The sequence below is a fragment of the Rhinatrema bivittatum genome, chromosome 1, assembly GCF_901001135.1.
Source record: "Rhinatrema bivittatum chromosome 1, aRhiBiv1.1, whole genome shotgun sequence".
Classification (NCBI taxonomy): Eukaryota; Metazoa; Chordata; class Amphibia; order Gymnophiona; family Rhinatrematidae; genus Rhinatrema; species Rhinatrema bivittatum.
In genome coordinates, this window is record NC_042615.1 from 83,568,075 (window position 1) to 83,589,894 (window position 21,820).

At 41.0% G+C, this 21,820-nt stretch overlaps 1 protein-coding gene across 1 annotated transcript in view; it reads right to left on the reverse strand.

Moving 5' to 3' along the window:
• Positions 1-21,820, reverse strand: part of LOC115092804 (testican-3-like) — a 678,739-nt gene that overhangs the window by 336,224 nt on the left and 320,695 nt on the right. Inside the window, exon 3 of the mRNA XM_029604134.1 lies at positions 1,616-1,661. Within this exon, the coding sequence (XP_029459994.1) occupies positions 1,616-1,661 (46 nt within the window). The remainder of the gene's footprint in view (positions 1-1,615; positions 1,662-21,820) is intronic.

The window sequence follows — 21,820 nt, forward strand, 5'->3', positions numbered from 1 at the left end:
GCGTTCTGGGGGGCGTGGTGCTGGCCCGGGGGTGTTCCGGGGGCATGGCCGAGGCCTCCGGACCAGCCCCCAGATCAGAACATGGCACGTCGGCAGCCAGCCCGGCGCACGCAAATTATGCCTGCCTTGGGTAGGGGAAGGGAGGGGGTGGAAGGAAAGTTCCCCCCGAGACCGCTCCGATTTCAGAGTGGCCTCGGAGGGAACCGAGGCATGCTGCGCGGCTTGGCGCACGCAGGCTGCAGATTTTGGGCAGCCTTGTGCATGCCGACCCTGGATTTTAAAGGATACGTGCGGCTACGCGCATATCTATTAAAATCCGGTGTACTCTTGTTTGCACCTGGTGCGCGAACAAAAGAACGTGCGGGCATACTTTATTAAAATCTATCCCTATGCCTTTAAAGGCAGTGAAGGGATGTGGGCAGAGGTTGGGCTTACATACAGTTGTGGGGAGGTATTCAGTCAGATCGATATGGCTCAATAAGTAGATGGAATCCCCATACGAAGGGGCCTCTATTGTGTGGCCTTTAGGCCCTCTTATCCCACAATATTTTACTTTGAAGGGGGAAGGGAAACACCATATATTTTTCTAAGCTGCGGTACAAAGTACTGCAGCTTCGTAAACCCCCATGATATTTTCTTTTCCAGACAAAATATCACAGCTTCGTAAATGATCTCTAAAGCTTGAACCTGAGGCAATGAACAGTGAAGTTCCTTGCTCATCATCAGGTTTTGAATTCTGGCTTCCTGGGTCCTTGGTCTTTTGCTCTAATCATTAGGCTACTACTTTGCTCCTAGGAAAAAAACATATTTGTCTATATCCCAGGCAAAAAAACAAAAAAAGAGAGGGTGCATCTTTCTAATTTTCTGCTTGAAGTTCAGTTTCCTAAAGCATCTGAGTAGCATGTCCTTGGGAAGGAGGGAGCTCCCAGTGATATACTATCAGAAACAACTCTCACACTTAACTGAAGAGAGGAAAATATTTTGAGACTCCATTATTGCAGCATGAAAAGTGACATTTTATGATGGGAGAGTACTAGAGGACAGACATGGGGTAGTAGATCCCTCCTGCTCATAGTTTACGGGTTATGGAATTGTGTTACGGGTTATGGAATTGTGATAACTCAAAGAATCCCTCTACCAGCTCCACTGCTTACCCATGCTTCAAAACTACTGCTCCACTGGAGACAGCCCAGTGCCTCTTCCATCTGAATTGTTGCATTGTATGTTCATGGGTCTGGGCACCCAATGGGAAATCCAGACTAAGTCAGATTTGAAGGATACATATTATAAGTATTTATTTGTTTTTGGCTGAGTAAATAGAAATTGAAGAAGTTGGTGACCATATTGTTTCTGGGATTTCTTGTTAGTTTTTGAAACAAATTTCACCTCGTTTGTTTTATTTCTTGACTCTGATTAATAATGTCATCTAAATACTATGACAAATAAATATACAATTACAATAAAAACAACCATTTTTATTTTTAATAAAATATATTATGCTAATCATATACTAGACCGAGGTTAATAAAAATGTTTTAACTAACATGAAGTGATACTCAAATTACTGTAATTTATCCTGAAATCAAACATTATTTCTAAATAGATAACATCTTACCTTGGTTGAAGGATTTACCCAGGCTCCCTGTGCGGAAGTAATCATCCTAGGGGCAAAACAATAGGAACTTAGTGTGACAAGAGAGTCCTGCAGTGTTTCCAGGTGAAAGTGCATAAATTAAAATGAAAGGAAAATATGAAAGTTCTCTACAAACCTCTACTTCCTTCAAGGACAGGCAGCAGAAATAAATGAAAACAAATTATAATTATCAAGATAGAATTCAACACGTTTATGCAAAATAAATGAAATTTGAAAGAAATACAAAAATAGTAAATAATGAGCCTGTTGCTCAAACAGGGCTCATATCCCCCCTCAGCCGTCTCTTCTCCAAGCTGAAAAGTCCTAACCTCTTTAGTCTTTCCTCATAGGGGAGCTGTTCCATTCCCTTTATCATTTTGGTTGTGCCCTTCTCTGTACCTTCTCCATCGCAATTATATCTTTTTTGAGATGCTGCGACCAGAATTGTGCACAGTATTCAAGGTGTGGTCTCACCATGGAGCGATACAGAGGCATTATGACATTTTCCGTTTTATTCACCATTCCCTTTCTAATAATTCCCAACATTCTGTTTGCTTTTTTGACTGCCGCAGCACACTGAACCGACGATTTCAATGTGTTATCCACTATCACGCCTAGATCTCTTTCTTGCGTGGTAGCACCTAATATGGAATCTAACATTGTGTAACTATAGCAATGGTTATTTTTCCCTATATGCATCACATTGCACTTATCCACATTAAATTTCATCTGCCATTTCGATGCCCAATTTTCCATGTCACAAGGTCTTCCTGCAATTTATCACAATCTGCTTGTGATTTAACTACTCTGAACAATTTTGTATCATCTGCAAATTTGATTATCTCACTTGTCTTATTTCTTTCCAGATCATTTCTAAATATATTGAAAAGTAAGGGTCCCAATACAGATCCCTGAGGCACTCCACTGCCCACTCCCTTCCACTGAGAAAATTGTCCATTTAATTCTACTCTCTGTTTCCTGTCTTTTAGCCAGTTTGTAATCCACGAAAGGACATCGCCACCTATCCCATGACTTTTTACTTTTCCTAGAAGCCTCTCATAAGGAACTTTGTCAAATGCCTTCTGACAATCTCTCTCTCTCTCTCCCTCACATAGTACACAGTGTGATAATTAGGAAATTACCATAAAACACACCCTTTTTTCTACCACATGCAATATTTATAGCAATAGTTTATATGTTTTCTCTTATATCCATGTTTCTCTCCTCAGTCAATACTTTGGAACATAATACCACAGCTAATTAATCCTTGTTGCTCACTCAGTGTCTGTGACATCTTGATGCTACTACTTCTGCTACCCTGATTTTTCTTCATTACTGCCAAGGGAGACTAACCTGCTAGGACCCCATATGCCACTACTACTACTACCACATAACATTTCTATAGCGCTACATGACATACACAGTGCTGTACAAATATACAAAAAGACAGTACCTGCTCAATAGAGCTTATAATTTAATAAGACAAACATACATGACAAGAGAGTTGGGGTATTTCATAAAGCAAGACAATTATAAACTATTGTGATGATACTCTCCAAACGACGGTATAAAAAAGTGTTTAAATAAATAAATAAAATAAATAAATGGATAAAAAGAAAAGAAAGTTAATTAACAAGACTAAAAGCAGACAATGAGGCATAAGATTTAAATGTGGTTTCTAAAAGATGGGTCTTTAGATGGGATTTAACACGGCAAGAGAGGGAGCATGATGCACCAGTTCAGGAAGACTATTCTAAACCCACAGTGCAGCCAGGTGGAAAGCACGGAGTCTGGAATTGGCAGTAGAGGAGAAGGGCACACATAGGAGTGACTCATCTGATGAGTGGCGTGCACGAGGAGGGGTGAAGAGAGAGATAAGAGAGGTGAGGTAGTGAGGTGCTGCAGAGTGAAGGCATTTGTAGGTGAGGAAGAGGAGCTTGAATTGTATGCAGGTTCAGATAGGGAGTCAATGCAATGACTTCAGAAGAGAGTTTATGTGAGCATAGCACACTAAAGAATCAGCACCTGCAAAGGCATAGCAAAGGGACAGCCAATCTCCAAACCTGATTCCCTGACCACTTCCTCAATTGGTGCAGTAGGGAAATGACATCAGGACCATTATGGACCTCCTGCGAGAATTCCTCTGGCTTTGCTCTGCCCAGAGATAGTAAGTTCACCATCTTTCAGCTATTGGATGATTTTATTAGTCTTTCAGCACTACACCCCGTCATGATGAGCATGCAATCTGTATGTGAGGAACACTGGACATTCCACAGATTTTCCTTTGGCTTTACCCTACCCATGAATAGAATGTTCACCATCTTCCAGCTATGAGATGGTTTGCTTAGTCTTTTGCTCCTAAAGCCAGACCCAGTGATCCATGTTCAGATCAGGATTGCTACAGACCTTTTGCAGAATATCCTCTGGCTTCAGGTCATGATTTTTGATGCTTTGTCCCTCTTTCAGTGGTTAGGTTTGCTCATGACACTGCTTTGCCACTCTCATGGAGTTTTGGATTGTTCCTGCCCCTGTTGCTAGTGTCCTTCACTTCTCTTTTAGTGTCTTGGGCTGTTCATACCACTCTGTTGGTGCCCTTAGTCTTTTTTTGAGCCTTGGGATGTTCAGCACTCTTTGTGCTGCTTTCGTCCCTCTTTTGGTGCCTTGAGGTGTTCCTGCCACTGTTAGAGCTGCTTTGCCCTTTCACTGTTCCTTTAATGTAATTTAATTTACAGAGTTATATTCCACCATTTAAGGTACATACGTGTGCAAGGCAGATCACAGCTAGTTCAAAAACATCATTATAACACAATGCAGCAATCATAGACATATTAATAAACAAACAGCATTATACAATCAAAAAAAAATATCATAATACATATAGAGAGTAATTATCAAAAGGCTGCCTAGGCTAAAATCCATGGGTACTTCAGCTTGAATTTTCAAAGTGGATTTAGGCACTGGATTTAGGTGTGCTTGGAACCAGTACTGATATAACACAGACAAAATTATATCTACTTGGGAGCAAGTATAACTTTGTGCATGTACTGTATATTTACATGCATACTTTCAAAAATTGAAAGTATGTGTGTAAATCATGGCCTGCCCCAACTCTGGCCTCCATAATACCTCTTTGTAATGCACATAAAAGTACACACAAAATCGCTTTTGCATGTACTTGTATATGCTCAACCCTCCAGCTAACTTTAAAAAAATCTATTTAAGTGCATAAAAATAGGATATATGTGCATAAATCATTTTGAAAATTACCCTCCAAAAATATAAAAAATAACCTGAATGAAAACCCTTCCCACAGCAGATTAAATTTGGTGAAAATGGGCATGTGTAGAGGCTTAAGAGCTGGGCCAAGCTCTGATTAGGTCATTGCCATAGTGGAGAGAAAACTCAAATATTAAGCTACCCATTGGCTAAAGATCCATAAGGTTGATATTGAGCTACAGACAATCTGGGCAAGTTATCCATTTAACTTAAGCCAGATATTAAGTGGTGCGGCTGAATAAATTGAAATTAGCCAGACATGTTTATCGCGATAACTTTAGAACAGCCTAACAGCATGAACAGACTTAGCCAGAGAAAATGTGAGTACAAACACATCCTCTGCATTCTGTGGGCATTTTGGGGTGGGCCAGTCTTTGCCAGATAACTTACACAGACAACTTTGAATATTGGACTTATCTGGGTAAATCATCCAGCTAAATTTGACCTACCCTGAAATGCACACAGAATACTCCTGATTTATCTTGGTAAATTACATCTGGCTTAAAACTTATACAAATAAGTCAGAGCCAATCATCCTGATGGTAAATCTAAAAACCAGTTTGTCTACCTAAGTCTCTAACTGATCAATATTGACCTCCATGCAGGGCCGATGCAAAAGTATTAGGCACCCTAAGCTGCCGCCCCCCGCCCCCCCCCCCCCCCCCTCACCACACACAATTAAAAATTATGCATTTATAATAATAGATTTTACATGAACAAGAACATTTAACTTCAGTCTTCTGAGGTAAAAATATCACTTAGAACATGTATATTATATTTATATGGAGTGCTGTAAAACCCTGCAAAAAAGTAAAAAAGAACCTTGGAATTGATATTAGGTCTATCATAATGTGTCTTGGGTATGGGCTTAGCTCTCAGAAAGCCACAACTAAACTGAATTACAATTTCAATATAGTAAATCTTCCATATCTAAACTCCAATAACTGCCAGCAGTCAAACACTAACAACCCTACTTATGAAACGGCAAGACTGCAATCATTGGTCTACATCAATTTTGCTGACTGCAAGATAACATGTGATCTTTATGTATTTTAGTGTGCTGAATCAAAAAATCACATCCATTTCCTCTAGTCATGTCCGGTTTTTCTGCAAAACACTGTCTTCTCATAAACTCTTATAGCAATAACATAACATTATTATTTAGATATGATGAATACGCAAAATGATAATTAATGCGCAGAAAGACATGATGAATATACAGTTGGTATAACCAATAGGAAGACTGCTTAGTAAACAGTTTAAAACTGCTGGCATCGGCATTTTATGGCTATATAAGCAGCGTGAAAACTGACGGCAGCATTCAGTCGTTCAAGAGGCTTAGAAGTTGCAGCAAATTTAACTCTGTTAAATCTGATTTTTTGAATGTGTCATCCAACACTCAAATAGTTCGTGGACGGTGCCGGAATGATCCTAATATATTCTGGTACATTTGTGGTTGGTTTACAACAGCCAAACAAAGGACAAATACATCTGACTTTGTAGGAAAAGCTTATCATGCATATTTCAGGGTTAAACTGGGTGACCAGGACAAACCTTGGGCACCATATAAAGTGTGCAGGACATGTGTTGAAAACCTGAGACAGTGGACTGAAGGTCAGAGAAAATGTCTCAGCTTTGGAGCTCCAATGGTGTGGCGAAAGCCCCAAAACCATTGGAGAGAAAATTTCTCCCTAACAATTAAAATTTACACATCTATTGCTCTCTTGGTTAGACGATAGACTTGGTTTTTTTGCATGAAACAAATATATTACGTGCTATCTCTTCTTCAGAACTTCTTATTACCCTTGATATTCGACTTTATAATCTTTAATCAAACATTTCTCATTTGTGAAAAAATTTGACGTATTGAATATTTTTTGACTTCATATTTGGAATCAGCACCTTTCATTTGGGTAAAATCAGCCAAAATAATTAGGTCAGCAGAAAACCTTTTTTCAAATGTAGACCAGTGACCAGGCCCTAAAATGCCAATTCACCTATTATTAGGAAAACAAAAAGTCAAATTGCTATAGATCCCTACACAGAACCAAACACTAGCAGAATACGTCAACTCAGTCACACATGCAAAATGCAAACAGATCCTCAAGAAAATGCAGAATAAAGTAACTTTAAAGTATTAATAAAAACATGTAGCAAAAACTGAACTGTTAACCGCAACATGCCAGACTATTATGCAGTGCAACAATGGAAAAACAAATATTACAATTCCTTAGAAAACATCAAACAATAAAATCAGGAAATATAAATCATCAATAGAAGTAAAACCATACTAATAAAAAGAGAATGTCAAAGCAGCTGTCAAATCGAATAACATCTAATAATTTAAAAGTCATCCAAATTTTCCAAAGACCAATAAAATATTTCAAGCACCATCCAACACTTAAAACTTAAAAAGGATTAAAAAAATTCCTGGCTGTTGATGCCTGGGATCTGTTGATTTCCAGATGCCCTGAGATTATCATGGATTAGCAGGGGACAGGTGACAGGTTGATGATCCTTACAATCTCTCTCTCATACTATATATACACACATGCTTAATCATAGAACATGCTCTTACACACAGACACAGACATGCTATCTCAGACACAGCAACACACACACTCACACATAGAGACATGTTCTCTTAGACACAGCAACACACACAGAAACATGATCTCTCATAGACACACAAACATGCTCTCACAGACTCACACGCACACACAGACATGCTCTCACAGTCACGCATACTCACAGAGACATGATTTTACAGATACACACGCACAGATACACACAAACACATGCTCTCACATACACACAAACACACACACAGACATGCTCTTTCATGCACAGACATGCTCTCAGACATATACACATGCTCTCACAGATACACACACACATGCTGCCACTGACACAATCTCTCTCACCCACACAGATATATGCTTTCACAGATATACATAAACATGCTCTCTAATACAGACATGCTCTCACAGTCACAGACACACACATGCTCTCACAGACACACATGTTTTCACTTATTCACTTCCTCCCCCCTCTCCTGTAGAAGTACGTCCAGCGGCAGCCTCCTCTTTCAGCACCCTCTTTATTGAGGTCGCGGGCGCTGATGTCACTCTATTTCCTGCAGGGGGGGGAGCAAGTGCTGTATCTGCTCCTCCTCTGCTCGAACGCTGCGTGAACCTGGAACCAATGCTGCCTCTTCCTGCAACAGCCCAAGGGATGTGCTGTTCTTTCCTGCATGGCCTCTTCTTCTTCCCACCCATGTGGATCCACCACTTCCTCTTCCTGATCACATGGGTGGGAAGAAGGAGAAGTCATGCTGTCACTGGCCCCAGACTGGAGGCGCCCTAGATGGCCATCTAGTTCACCTAGTGCTTCCACTAACTCTGCCTCCATGTCTTCAAATGAGTGGCATTTCTAGATAGAAATATTTGGGTGGTGATAGGGGGGCAAGCTAACTATAGAAGGGGCAAGCCAAAGTGATATTTATACACATCTTGTCCTTCTGCCGTTAAATCGGCTACAAAAGATACAATAAGAAAAAGTCCCAAGGTCTTTTTATGCAAGTTTTAAAAAGCCTGGCCAGTTTCAACACACAACTTTAACAAAAAGAAACTTAGAACCTATATAACAAAGCTGTCAAACCATAACAACACTAACTCCAAGGATTCAGACAGTAATAATGCTACATATGAAGGGGCAGCACTAGAAATATTACCACAGTCCCTAAAACATCAATATACCTATTAGGAAAAGGGAATGTCAGGCTGCTATAGATCTATACACAGAAACTACATGTTTGCAGAATTCCTCACTTCAGTCATACATGGGGAACACAGATACATGCTCTCCAAACAAAATAAACAGACCATAAATTATAAATAGAAATGTGCAGACAAAAAATTGAACTTCAAACTACAACAAGCCAAATTCTGTATGCAGTGCAAAAATGGAAAAACAGAAATATCATCATTCCTTATAAAACATCATACAACAAAATCAAAAAATATAAAACATCGACCATAGTAACAAAAAATAATAAATGCTTCAAAATATCTGATGACTAGAATAGCATCCAAAAATTAAAAATCTCATTACAATTTAACAAACACAAATAAAATATTGAAAATACCACTGAATAATTAAAACTAATAGAGATTTTAAAATTCATTGCTCTCTATACCTGGGAGCTTTGGATTTCCAGTCACCCTGAGATTGTCCTGGACTAGTGGAGGATGGGGATTGTACACCAGCTTTATCCTTTCTCCACATACACACACACACACTCACATATAATATTTATTATCACACACATACACATGCTTACTCACTGGCGCTCTCTCCCTCACATATATTCACAAACCTCACTTCCACATTCATTGGTCTTACTTTCCCTTCCACACATAGGCTCTCTCACACATACATAGGCTCGTTCTTGCTCTCTTATACACACACAGACTCGCTCTCCCTCTCATTCACACACACACAGTCTCTATTATACACACAGGCTGTCTCATAAACACACACACATACAAGCACACTCAAGTTCTCCCCTCCGCCTCTTCTTCGGCTGACACGAGATGGGGTCCACAGCAACCCACTAGACCTCGTTTTCAGCTTCCACTGGATACGATCACTGGTGGCCCTGCTGGACTTCATTTCTAGCCACTGCAGGTTGGTGTTCACAGTGGCCCCACTGGGCATCTTTAGTTGCCATGGGATGGGGTCTGTTGTGGCACCATTGGGCTTTGTTTTTGGTTACCACAGGATGAAGTCCTCTTCTTTACCCTCTGCATCAGATGACATTTGAAATGGGTACCATGGGTGGGACAGAAAAGGAACCAGCACTGATGCATGACAGCCAAATGGCAGTCCAATGGTGGCAGAAGATGGCTAGATGGGAACATCAGCTGCACTGGAGGGCTAAAATCCAGACATTTTCAGAACATTTTAACCCTTCTTCTGGCTTCTGGATATTCGCCTGAATATCCGGACAGTTGGCAACCCTATCTGAAACTGGGTTTGCAAAGAAGTGGCAAGCTAGTTTCTGGAGGTGGCACTTGCTGCAGTAAAGTGATGCCTGTGCTTCAAACTATCTCTAAATATAGTATAATCATTTGTTTCCTTCAGGAACTGCGAAAATGAATTCTACACTATACCACTTAAATACCTCAGACCCATGGCTCTATGGTATTCTTGCCTCTGGTGTTGCTACTTTGCTCCCTCATAGTGCCTTGTAGGGATGTGCATTCGTATTGAACATAAATGTAAAACGCTACTTTTTTTTTTTTTAACTTAAAAAAGTGATGAGACATAAACGATCGGATTTCCAACTTATTCAACATAGCTATGTTGAATAAGTTGGAAATCGCGATTGTTGATCCAAAATAAAAATTTAAACCCCTCACCTTCCTTAATCCCCCCCCCCCAAAGACTTACCACAACTCCCTGGTGATCCAGCGAGGAGTGAGGACGCCATTTCTGAAATTCTTTGCGAGGAGCACGTGACGTCGGCGCCACGTCGGAGTGACGCGGCGTCACGTGATTCCCCGCGGGTTCGCGCCGGAACGCTCGTTCGGCCCAAAAGGAACTTTTGGCCAGCTTGGGGGGGTCAGGAGGCCCCCCCAAGCTAGCCAAAAGTTCCTTTTGGGCCGAACGAGGGTGCCGGAGGGAACTCGCGGGGAATCACATGACGCCGCATCACTCTGACGTGGCGCCGACGTCACGTGATTCCCCGCGGGGTCGCTTCCGGGATCCTCATTCGGCCCAAAAGGAACTTTTGGCCAGCTTGGGGGTGTCAGGAGGCCCCCCCAAGCTGGCCAAAAGTTCCTTTTGGGCCGAACGAGGGTGCCGGAGGGAACTCGCGGGGAATCACGTGACGCCGTGTCACTCTGACGTGGCGCCGACGTCACGTGATTCCCCGCGGGGTCGCTTCCGGGATCCTCGTTCGGCCCAAAAGGAACTTTTGGCCAGCTTGGGGGTGTCAGGAGGCCCCCCCAAGCTGGCCAAAAGTTCCTTTTGGGCCGAACGAGGGTGCCGGAGGGAACTCGCGGGGAATCACGTGACGCCGCGTCACTCCGACGTGATGCCGACGTCACGTGCTCCTTGCAAAGTTGGTCAGAAATGGCGTCCTGACCCCGCTGGACCACCAGAGAGTTGTGGTAAGTCTTGGGGGGGTGGGATTAAGGAGGGTGAGGGGTTTAAATTTTTATTTGCACATATGGACATATACTCAACTCATTGAATTCTGTTTATGTCCATATTGACCGCAAATGGGACCCCCTTTGGACATATGGACATATGAACTTAAACTTTTGCTCTGCACATCCCTAGTGCCTTGGACTAATCATACTACAGTGGTGCTACCTAGTGACTTGGAGTGCTGTTTTCTCTACTGTTGATGTCTGTCTGCAAGTTTTATTAAACTTGGACCGAAAACCCCAGTTTTGGAGTCCAAAAACAGGATACATTGCTTCCCTCATTGATTTTAATGGAAAAGATTTAAACAGCATAATGCAACAAAGAAATTAACTTGGAACCAAAATAAATTAAACTGGCAAACAAACCAAAATAAATGAATCTAGTTTTGTTTTTTTTACGTGCACATCCCTACAGCTTATGTTTCATTTAACGATTTCAGGATTTGAACCTGAGGTTTCTACATCACCAGTTCTAATACTGTGATAAAAGGGCAGCTTTGCAGGAGAAGCCTAACTATTTAAGGGTCTAATTTACTATGCCTTTTTTTTTTCCCTTTTAAGAACATAAGAACATAAGAAAAATGCCATACTGGGTCAGACCAAGGGTCCATCAAGCCCAGCATCCTGTTTCCAACAGTGGCCAATCCAGGCCATAAGAACCTGGCAAGTACCCAAAAACTAAGTCCATTCCATGTAACCATTGCTAATGGCAGTGGCTATTCTCTAAGTGAACTTAATAGCAGGTAATGGACTTCTCCTCCAAGAACTTATCCAATCCTTTTTTAAACACAGCTATACTAACTGCACTAACCACATTCGCTGGCAATGTGGGATTGCTCATATCCTTCCTATTATTGTCCTTCTAATACACTCCCAGGGTATGGAGCACAAAATAAGTTATACAGTGCATAGCACTAAAGTACCCCAGATACCTTTGTGGAACATTCAAGTATACCATATCTTCTAGTGCTTTAAATGTAGTTACTATCTGTCTACAACCATCCTTGAATTGTTTACAGATTCAAATAAAAAGCTGAAGATCTTTAGCAATGTGTGCTTATACTTAGGTCAGCATAGTCATATAATAAATACATTTTTCATATAGGTACACTGTTCTAGAAACAATTACCATTGGCTAATTCTTTGGATTCATGTACACAGTAAAACAGCAGATGAGAGTAAAAAAATACCATGCAGCCCATCCAGTCTGCTTAGCTTTTCTATCCACACTGCAAGTATATATTTAAACTGCCATTCATAAAGCATGAACTTTCGTAGGATTCCTCTCCTTATCCAGGACTGTTTTTGATGTGATCATCATTATCTTGGGCAAATGAGCATACCAATTCCATACTTAGTTCACATCCAGCTTCCCTACTTTCCTATGTCTAACTTTATGTATGCATTGTTAAACTAAAAAGATTTTTTCCCTAAATAGATAAAAATTAGCTTAGCTATTGTTCAAATATACAGTCTTCTAGGTTTTCCTGCACTGCTGGCCGGATAGTCCCAGCTATGTGAGCACCTGTGTTTCCTCTAGGATTTTTAGTTTTCACTATACTTACTGCTTGCCAGACTGAACTAGATACTAATTGAATTCTATCATTCATCTGATGCTTGAACATCTGGCCTTCTGCCTGCCAGACAGACCCAGCTATGTGAGGACCTGCATTTCACCTATGAATTCTAGCTATTACAATGAATAAACATCTTCTTAATCATGCACCATGTCTTTCTACCAAGCTTAGTGTTAAATTATTCATACCTGATCATTTTCTTGCCTTAAGTCCTGCTAGTGGAAGGGAGTGGACAGTGGAGTGCCTCAGGGATCTGTATTAGGACCCTTACTGTTCAATATATTTATAAATGATCTGGAAAGAAATACGACGAGTGAGATAATCAAATTTGCAGATGACACAAAATTGTTCAGAGTAGTTAAATCACAAGCAGATTGTGATAAATTGCAGGAAGACCTTCCTGCAATTTATCACAATCTGCTTGTGAGACTGGAAAATTGGGCATCCAAATGGCAGATGAAATTTAATGTGGATAAGTGCAAGGTGATGCATATAGGGAAAAATAACCCATGCTATAATTACACGATGTTGGGTTCTGTATTAGGTGCTACAACCCAAGAAAGAGATCTAGGTGTCATAGTGGATAACACATTGAAATTGTCGGTTCAGTGTACTGCGGCAGTCAAAAAAGCAAACAGAATGTTGGGAATTATTAGAAAAGGAATGATGAATAAAACGGAAAATGTCATAATGCCTCTGTATCGCTCCATGGTGAGACCGCACCTTGAATACTGTGTACAGTTCTGGTCGCCGCATCTCAAAAAAGATATAATTGCGATGGAGAAGTTACAGAGAAGGGCTACCAAAATGATAAGGGGAATGGAACAACTCCCCTATGAGGAAAGACTAAAGAGGTTAGGACTTTTCAGCTTGGAGAAGAGACGACTGAGGGGGGATATGATAGAGGTGTTTAAAATCATGAGAGGTCTAGAACGGGTAGATGTGAATCGGTTATTTACTCTTTCGGATAGTAGAACGACTAGGGGACACTCCATGAAGTTAGCATGGGGCACATTTAAAACTAATCGGAGAAAGTTCTTTTTTACTCAACGCACAATTAAACTCTGTAATTTGTTGCCAGAGAATGTGGTTCGTGCAGTTAGTATAGCTGTGTTTAAAAAAGGATTGGATAAGTTCTTGGAGGAGAAGTCCATTACCTGCTATTAAGTTCACTTAGAGAATAGCCACTGCCATTAGCAATGGTTACATGGAATAGACTTAGTTTTTGGGTACTTGCCAGGTTCTTATGGCCTGGATTGGCCACTGTTGGAAACAGGATGCTGGGCTTGATGGACCCTTGGTCTGACCCAGTATGGCATTTTCTTATGTTCTTATGTTCTTAGACCAGTCATCATATATGGGATTTCTCTCCTACACAGCTGACAGAAACAGAGGACACACCCTTTTTATGATCTCACTCTGGGCTATAAGAGAGGTATGGTCCTGATCCAATATTAGTAGCCTAATGCCAGAGCACTGTGACCATTAAAACCTTATTAATAACATATCCAAAAGAGCCCACAAGACCGTTCTTAGTGAGGCAAGATGTAAGTCAACAGAAGAAAAAGCCAAATAGGAAAATGAGAGTTTTCTTTATGTTCTTTTTTTTTTTTTATATATATATATACTCTTTATTTATACATTTTCAATTATATTTCACAAGCAAGAAACTTGCACAGATCAAATAAGGTCAGAATCTAGGTAATAACAAGAATAAAAAATAATCAACCGATAACAGATAGAAAAATAAAGATGCCCTATTTCAAGTCCATGAGAAAGGGGTTAGAAGGATTAATGGAACAATCTCAATAAAGGGAAAACAGAAAAAAAAAGAAACTTTGATATTCAAACTTATTATTTCTGTAAACTGCAATTGAAGTAAGCAATCATGAGATTCCAAAGTATTTAACCACTCCTGACATTCTTCCAAAACAGTTGAGGCATTGTCTGACAATACTCTGACTGCCTTCCTCTTTACTAGAAGGAGGAAGTGCTATAGGGTGAACTTGATGGCCCTTGTTTCTTACCTGTTAATCAGAATGCCTCATTTTTTTTATCAATGACCTTGGGCCAGTTGACTCTGGAAGTGTGCACCCCACCCATCCACCCATCTAGGCTAGAATCTGTTGTGACTATGACACAGACAGGGAACTCCAGCGAATCCCCTCTTTGAGGTTCAAGGATTGTGGCCACCAATTCAGATTTCTTTTTACTCTCGAGGGCACCTAAAGTAGTCCTCTGAGGAAGGTGATCAGTGTGTCAGCAGGGCCAGTTGCAGAGGCCACATTTGCATGCTGGCCCATGGCACTAGGTCCAATGCTGATGCCATGAGGCCTAGAATGTGGAGGCAGTTTCATGCCCTGGTTGTTTCCTGAGCCTGAAAGGCTAGTACCCGGTCTATTAATATGGATATCCTGCCGGACATCAGAGAAACCTGACAAAATGGGCCCCTAAGAACTCCAACCTCTGAGACAGTTCAAGGTTGTTATTTGTATAATTTACCACCCAACCTAATTGCTGCTGGGTCACTATAGCCGAAATCTGGTGGCTCTCTTGTTTTGACTTGGCTCTTATAAGCAATTTGATCAAATACAGATGCACCATAATGTTCTTCTTGCATAAGGCTGCCACTGCCACTACTATGACCTTAGTAAGGGTTCTAGGAGATGTTGCCAGGGCAAAGTACAGTGCTGAAACTGAAAATGCTCACCGAACATGCAGAACCTCAGTAGGTTCTGGTGAGACACCTGAATGGAGATATGGAGGTATGCTTCCACTAAGTCTAAAAATGCTAAGTACTCCCCTTGCCTCATTGATGCTATCACCAATCACATTCAGAGATGAGGTATATGCATATATCTGTTGACCCCTTTTAGGTCCAACACTGGGTGCATGGATCCATCTTTAATTGGGTCCATGAAGTCTATTGAATAAGTGCCATTTCCCCTCTCTTGTGGGGGCACTCTGATAATTGTATATATGAGCTATAGCTTTGATAACGTCCCAATGACTGACTTTCTTTTGAGAGGAGAGGCACGGGGGAGCTTACAAAGTCATCTGAGACTGGCTTCATACTTTCAGGGGCATATCACTTCCATATGATATCCAGGACCCATTTGACTGAAGTGATTTTGGTACACTTTATGTTGTATCTCAGCAGTAGCCCTCCTACTGGGACCACTACCAGAGGGACACACTGAGGGTCATTGAGAGGAGAGGCTGCCGCCTGCAGCATCAGGGGGTTCTGATTTCACTCTCCTTGCCCCCCTGAAAAGGCTGACTCTTATTTCTTACTATTGAAGGGGAGCATCTCATAGGCTTGTACCAGCACCAGTGCCAGAAACATTGAGCTATGAAGCTTCACGGACCTGAGCATGTTTTATATTCAGATAGCCTCTGGGGTTTTGACGCCACTTAGTCCTTCACCAGCTTTTCCAGATTCTCTCCAAAAACAGGTTTTCCTTTAATGGGTAATTTGCATAGATGATTCTGAATCTGCCATCCAGTTGCACATCCCTAGGCATCTTCTAGCAGACGCTCCTGAGGCCAGTGCCCTCAAAGACAGCTATGGCTGATTCAAAATGTGTTTAATAGCTGTCCAGAAGCTGCTGGATCCAATGCAGGGCAGCCCAGGCAACATAACCTCCTCCACAAATGGAGGCCTGTTTTAGCCATTGAATGTGTTGCAGAAGCCTGCTTAAGGATTCCTTCTATTTTCCTGTCTTGGGGGATCCTTCAATGCTGACTCTCCTTCTACAGGAATTGTGGTTTTACATGTGTCAAAGCCAAGATTATGGAACTGAGAGACAGAATTCTCAGGTGATTATTCCTTTCCTCCAGGAGTTAGATTTTACTTAATTCCTTTCCTCTTTCAGCCCTTTTGTGGGGTATTTCATTCCATAACAACCAAGCACCCAGGGGCACTGTGCAAAGGAAAGGTCTTTGGTGCCTTTTTGATGCTCTGGAGAATGGGGTCCCCTTCAGATGGGTCTTTAGGGTATGTATCTGACATTCCTAAGGCTGACAGCATGCTGGACGTGAGAGCTGCCAGTTCTTCTTTCCAAAACAGAAGTATGATAAAGTCAATTTCTTCCAAACACCCCCCCTCCCCCCCCACACACACACACCTTGGTGACTCTTCTATGGACCAAGATGCTTCTATGGAATCCTGAGTACCCATGTGATCCAAGGGGGGAGGCTCCACGCCCTCCCTTGGATGCTTAGTAGCTGCTACTCTGGGGCAGTAGTTACATCCTGGAAATTCTGATATTCTAGGTTCAGAGGGTCTTTGCATAGCCATATAAGCTGTATCCATGATAAAGTCTGGGGAAAAGACTCCCTGCCAGGGGTCTATGTGGCCCTATGCAACCCCTGAAGAGAAGGGCCCATTCCGATCAGGGATCTAGCACCAAGATTGACTATAGTCCCTTCAGACTGAGGGGGTTCAACTCACTGATGGTCCAGGGCTGCTTTCCACCAATGGAATCTGAGTAAGTTCAATCAGAACCTCTGCTCTCAATTGCTCTTCCCATAAGAACATAAGAAAGTGTCATAATGGATCAGACCGAGGATCAATCAAATGCAGCATCCTATTCCCAACACGTTACAAGTACTTGTCAAGTACCCAAATCATAAATAAATTATATACTACTAATACCAGAAGTAATGGTTATTCTCTAACTCAACGATTAATTGTAGTTCATGGAGTTCTCCTCCATGAACATGTCCAAACCTGTTTTAAACCCAGCTATGCTAACTGCCTTTACCACATTTTCTAGTAATGAATTCCAGATCTTAATTTTGCACTGAGTGAAAACTAATTTTCTCTGATTTGTTTTAAATGTGCTACTTGATAACTTCATGGAGTGCCCCCAAGTTCTTTGAAATAGTAAATAACCAATTCACATTAACCCATTCTTGTCCTCCCGTGATTTTATAGAACTCTCATATACCCCCTCATCCATCTCTTCTCCAAGCTGAATAGCCCTAACCTCCTTAGTCTTTTCTCATAGGGGAGGCATTTCATCCCCTTTACCATTGTGGCTGCATTTCTCTTTACCTTTTCCAGTACAACTATATCTTTTTTGAGATGCGGTGACCAGAATTTCACACACTATTCAAGGTGTGATCTCACCATGGAGCGATACAGAGGTATTATGACATTCTCCATTTTAGTCACCATTTCTTACCTAAAAATTCTTAACATTCTGTCTGCTTTTTGACCACTGCAGCACACTGAGCTGATGATTTCAATGTATTGTTCACTATGATGCCTAGCTCTTTTCCTGGGTGGTAACTCCTAATCCAGAACCTATTATCATGTAACTCCAGCATGGGTTACTTTTCCATAATTGCATCACTTTGTACTTGTCTACATTAAATTTCATCTGCCCTGTCTCACAAAGTTTTCCTTCAGTTTATCACAACCCATTTGTGATTTATCAACTCTGAATAATTTTGTGCCATCTGGAAATTTGATCACTTCACTCATTGTTCCCCTTTCTAGACTATAAATAGATTAAAAAGCACGAGTCTCGGTACAGATCCCTGAGGCATGCCACTATTTACTTTCTCCACTGGAAAAACTGACCATTTAATCCTATTCTCTCTGTTTCCTATTTTTTAACCAGTTTGCAATTCACAAAAGGATGTTGCCTCCTATCCCATGACTTTTTAATTTTCTTAGGTTCTCTCATGTTGGACTTTGTCAAATACCTTCTGAAAATCTAAATACACTAAATCTACTGGCTCACTTTTATCCATATGTTTATTAACCAGTTCAAAAAGCTAGCAGATTTGAGAGGCAAGACTTCCCTTAAATAAATCCATTTTTTTACTGTTTACTATTTTATTTTCTGCTTTTTCAGGGAATCTCAAAGCAGATTACATTCAGGTACTGTAGGTATTTCCCTGCTATGTTCCATTAAACCATGTCTATCTGTATGTTCTGTGACTTTTTTTTCTTTAGAATAGATTCCACGATTTTTCCCAGCACTGGTCAGTCTCACCGGTCTATAGTTTTTTGGATCAGCCTTGGAGCCCTTTTTAAATATCAGTTACATTTACCACCCTCCAGTTTTCAAGTTCAAATGGACAATTTTAATGATAGGTTACAAATTACTAGTAGTAGATCTGAAATTTCATTTTTGAGTTCTTTCAGAACCCTGGGGTGTATACCATCTGATCCAGGTAATTTGCTACTCTTCAGTTTGTCAATCTGCCCTACTACAACTTCCAGATTCACCAAGATTTGTTTCAGTTTATCTGAATTATCATCCTTGACAACTGTTTCAGGAATGGAAATCTCCCCAATATCCTCATTAGTAAACACTAAAGAAAATAATTAATTTAATTTTGACTCAATGGCCTTCCCTTTCCTAAAAGCACCTTTCACTCCTCAATCATCTATTGGTCCAACCAACTCCCTCACAAACTTCCTGTTTCATATATTTTATTAAAATATTTTATTATAATGTTTTGCCTCTGTGGTCAGCTTTTTTTCAAATTCAATCTTAGCCTGTCTTATCAATATATTACCTATAACTTGTCAATGTTTATGATTTTTCCTGTTTTCTTCAGATGAATCCTTCTTCCAGTCTTTGAAGAAATTTATTTTGGCTAAAATAGCCTTGTTCACCTCGCCTTTTAATAATGCCTCTATCAATAGCCGCGGGCCAACCAAAAATAAAAAATACCATTGCGATGACTAGCTATTCCCTCTCCCATGACATTACAAAGGCAACTTCACTGCTCCCTTTGATACGGCAACATTAAAAAGTGCTTTCACTCTCTGCTTCTGACTTGCTACACCAAAACCCTGCTACTGGTTTCCCTCCCTAACAAAACAATGGTGCCATTGATCATTATCTCCGAAGCTGCTGCCTCCGGCCTCTCCTGCAGGCTCGGCTTTTTCCCTTCCTATTGTTCCCTCTTGTTTAGGGCTTCTTTTTATTCTTTTCCTGTAGCACCAAACAAAATACAGAAGAGGGGATAGAGGAGTAGAGAGAGAGTGTATAGTCTTGTTGGCACCTTTCTTTCTTTCTTTTTTTTTTTTTTTTATAAGGCCTCCACTCTTTGATCCCCTTTGCAGTCCAGGAACCATTCCCTGAGGGTAGACCTGGGAGAAACTCTGCCACTCGGAAAAGTAGTCCCTGAGGGTTTGTCTCAGAAATAACCAGAGCTCTACCAGACAGGGGATGGATCTATGCTCTGTGAGCTGATGTCCTTACATATTCACAGTTGCTGGAAACAAGAATACTGATATTGGGCCAGGACTATACTTCCCTTATAGCTGAGTGAGGTCATAAAAGAGGTAAGTCTTCTGTTTCTGTCAGCTGTGGAGGAGGGAAATCCCATATGTGATGTCTAGTCTAACAGGAAGAAAAGTAATATCTATTTAAACAGCTCCTAAAACTAAGGAGGCGTTTGTCCAAGTATCCAGCCTGCTAGATTCCTATGGTCTTGCTGGACAGTACCCAGCCAACATCAACCTGGTTAGCTTTTAGCATGTTTTAGCCTGCTGCTGCCAACCCAGCTACCCCTAGGGGTGTGCATTCATTTTCGCAGTATTGGCGATCCGCAACGTATACTGCACTATTCGTAGTATTCGTGGGGAAGCGAAACGTATCGCGATTCCCCACGAATACACGAATATTCGCCGAATTATACGGCCACCTAAATAAAAATTTAAACAAACCCCCCACCCTCCTGAACCCCCCCAAGACTTACCAAATCTCCTGTGTGTTTCTTTGCCTAATTCAGAAGTTTCAGTGCCTTGCCAAACTCCTATTCCAGTTCTTGTTCAAAGTCCTCGGCATAACATGGAATCTTAGGCTGTTGCCCTGTACCTGACACTTGTGTTTGTCCCAGTGAATCTGTTCCAGACTATACCAGCTTTTCCATCAACTCTTCCATCTTGCAGGCAGATCCCAGACTGAATTAATGGTACTCAAGTGGGTTTCCTTGACTTCATGGCGTAATATTGTTTCTTGTTCTGGAAATTTCCTTATGACTACCCCATTGATAAAGTTAAGGTGGTCCTGCTGATTAGCATACTGTCTGGTAAGACTTTAAACGTAGCTTGTTTCTTGGCTTGAGCCTTGGAGGGGGCTCGATCTGGATAACTGGAGCGTTCCCAGTGTTCCTAGCCACTTGAGGGCTATACTTTGATGCTGAAATTCTGGATTCAGATGGCCTATAATTGCATCATATTTGACCAAGAATCTGTGAGTAACCTTGCCTTGAAGCAACCTTGTCTAAAATATCTTTGTTTGAACCCAGTACCACTGAATCTGCTATTATATCCTAAGTTTCAATTACTGACGGATAAGATAATCTGTTTTCTGTTATGAATGAATAAAACTTGCCTCTGGTTAAGCAGACAGTTCTGTCTTGTTCCTTGTCCTAAGCCCTAATCTCTGCTGGGAATCCCACTGGACCACCAGGTAATTTCAAAAGGTTTTTTTTTTTTTGGGGTTTGTTTTTTTTGGGGGGGGGGGGGAAGCTAAGGGAGCTGTTTTAAAGGGTCGGGGTGGGTATTTTGTTTATCGGCTCGGGCGCAGACGATAAAAAAAAAAAACCCGATCGGGCCGCATGAAAAAAAATTCACGATGTGAATTGGAATCGGAATTGATTCCGGTTCCAATTCACATCTCTACTAGTTATTCCTTTCTCTATGCAGCCCAGAATTATTCTGGCTGTAGATATCACCCTGTCACATTGCTTTGCTGCCTTCAGATTGCCAGACACTATTACCCCAATGTCCCTCTCCCAGTCTGTGCATATTAGTTTTTCACCCTCCATCACTTACAGCTCTTTTGGAGCAGTGCATACTTATGGAAATAAAAGCATACAAACAAGCAAGATAAGTGCTCAGGATGGTCAGCTGCTGAAGCATTTATTTTGCTGGCACTTGAAAATATAACCCTGAATTTAATTTTACTCTACCACTAGGTCTTTGAAGGCTTGATTTATTAGCAGAGCAGTTTGCTTCACACTTTTCAAACTATATTGATCCATTTTTGAGTAGAATAAATAGAAATAACACAAACAGTTACAATAGTAAAAAAAAACCCCTGTAATCAATTTTGAGCCTCCAAATTAACCTCTGGCTTTATGAC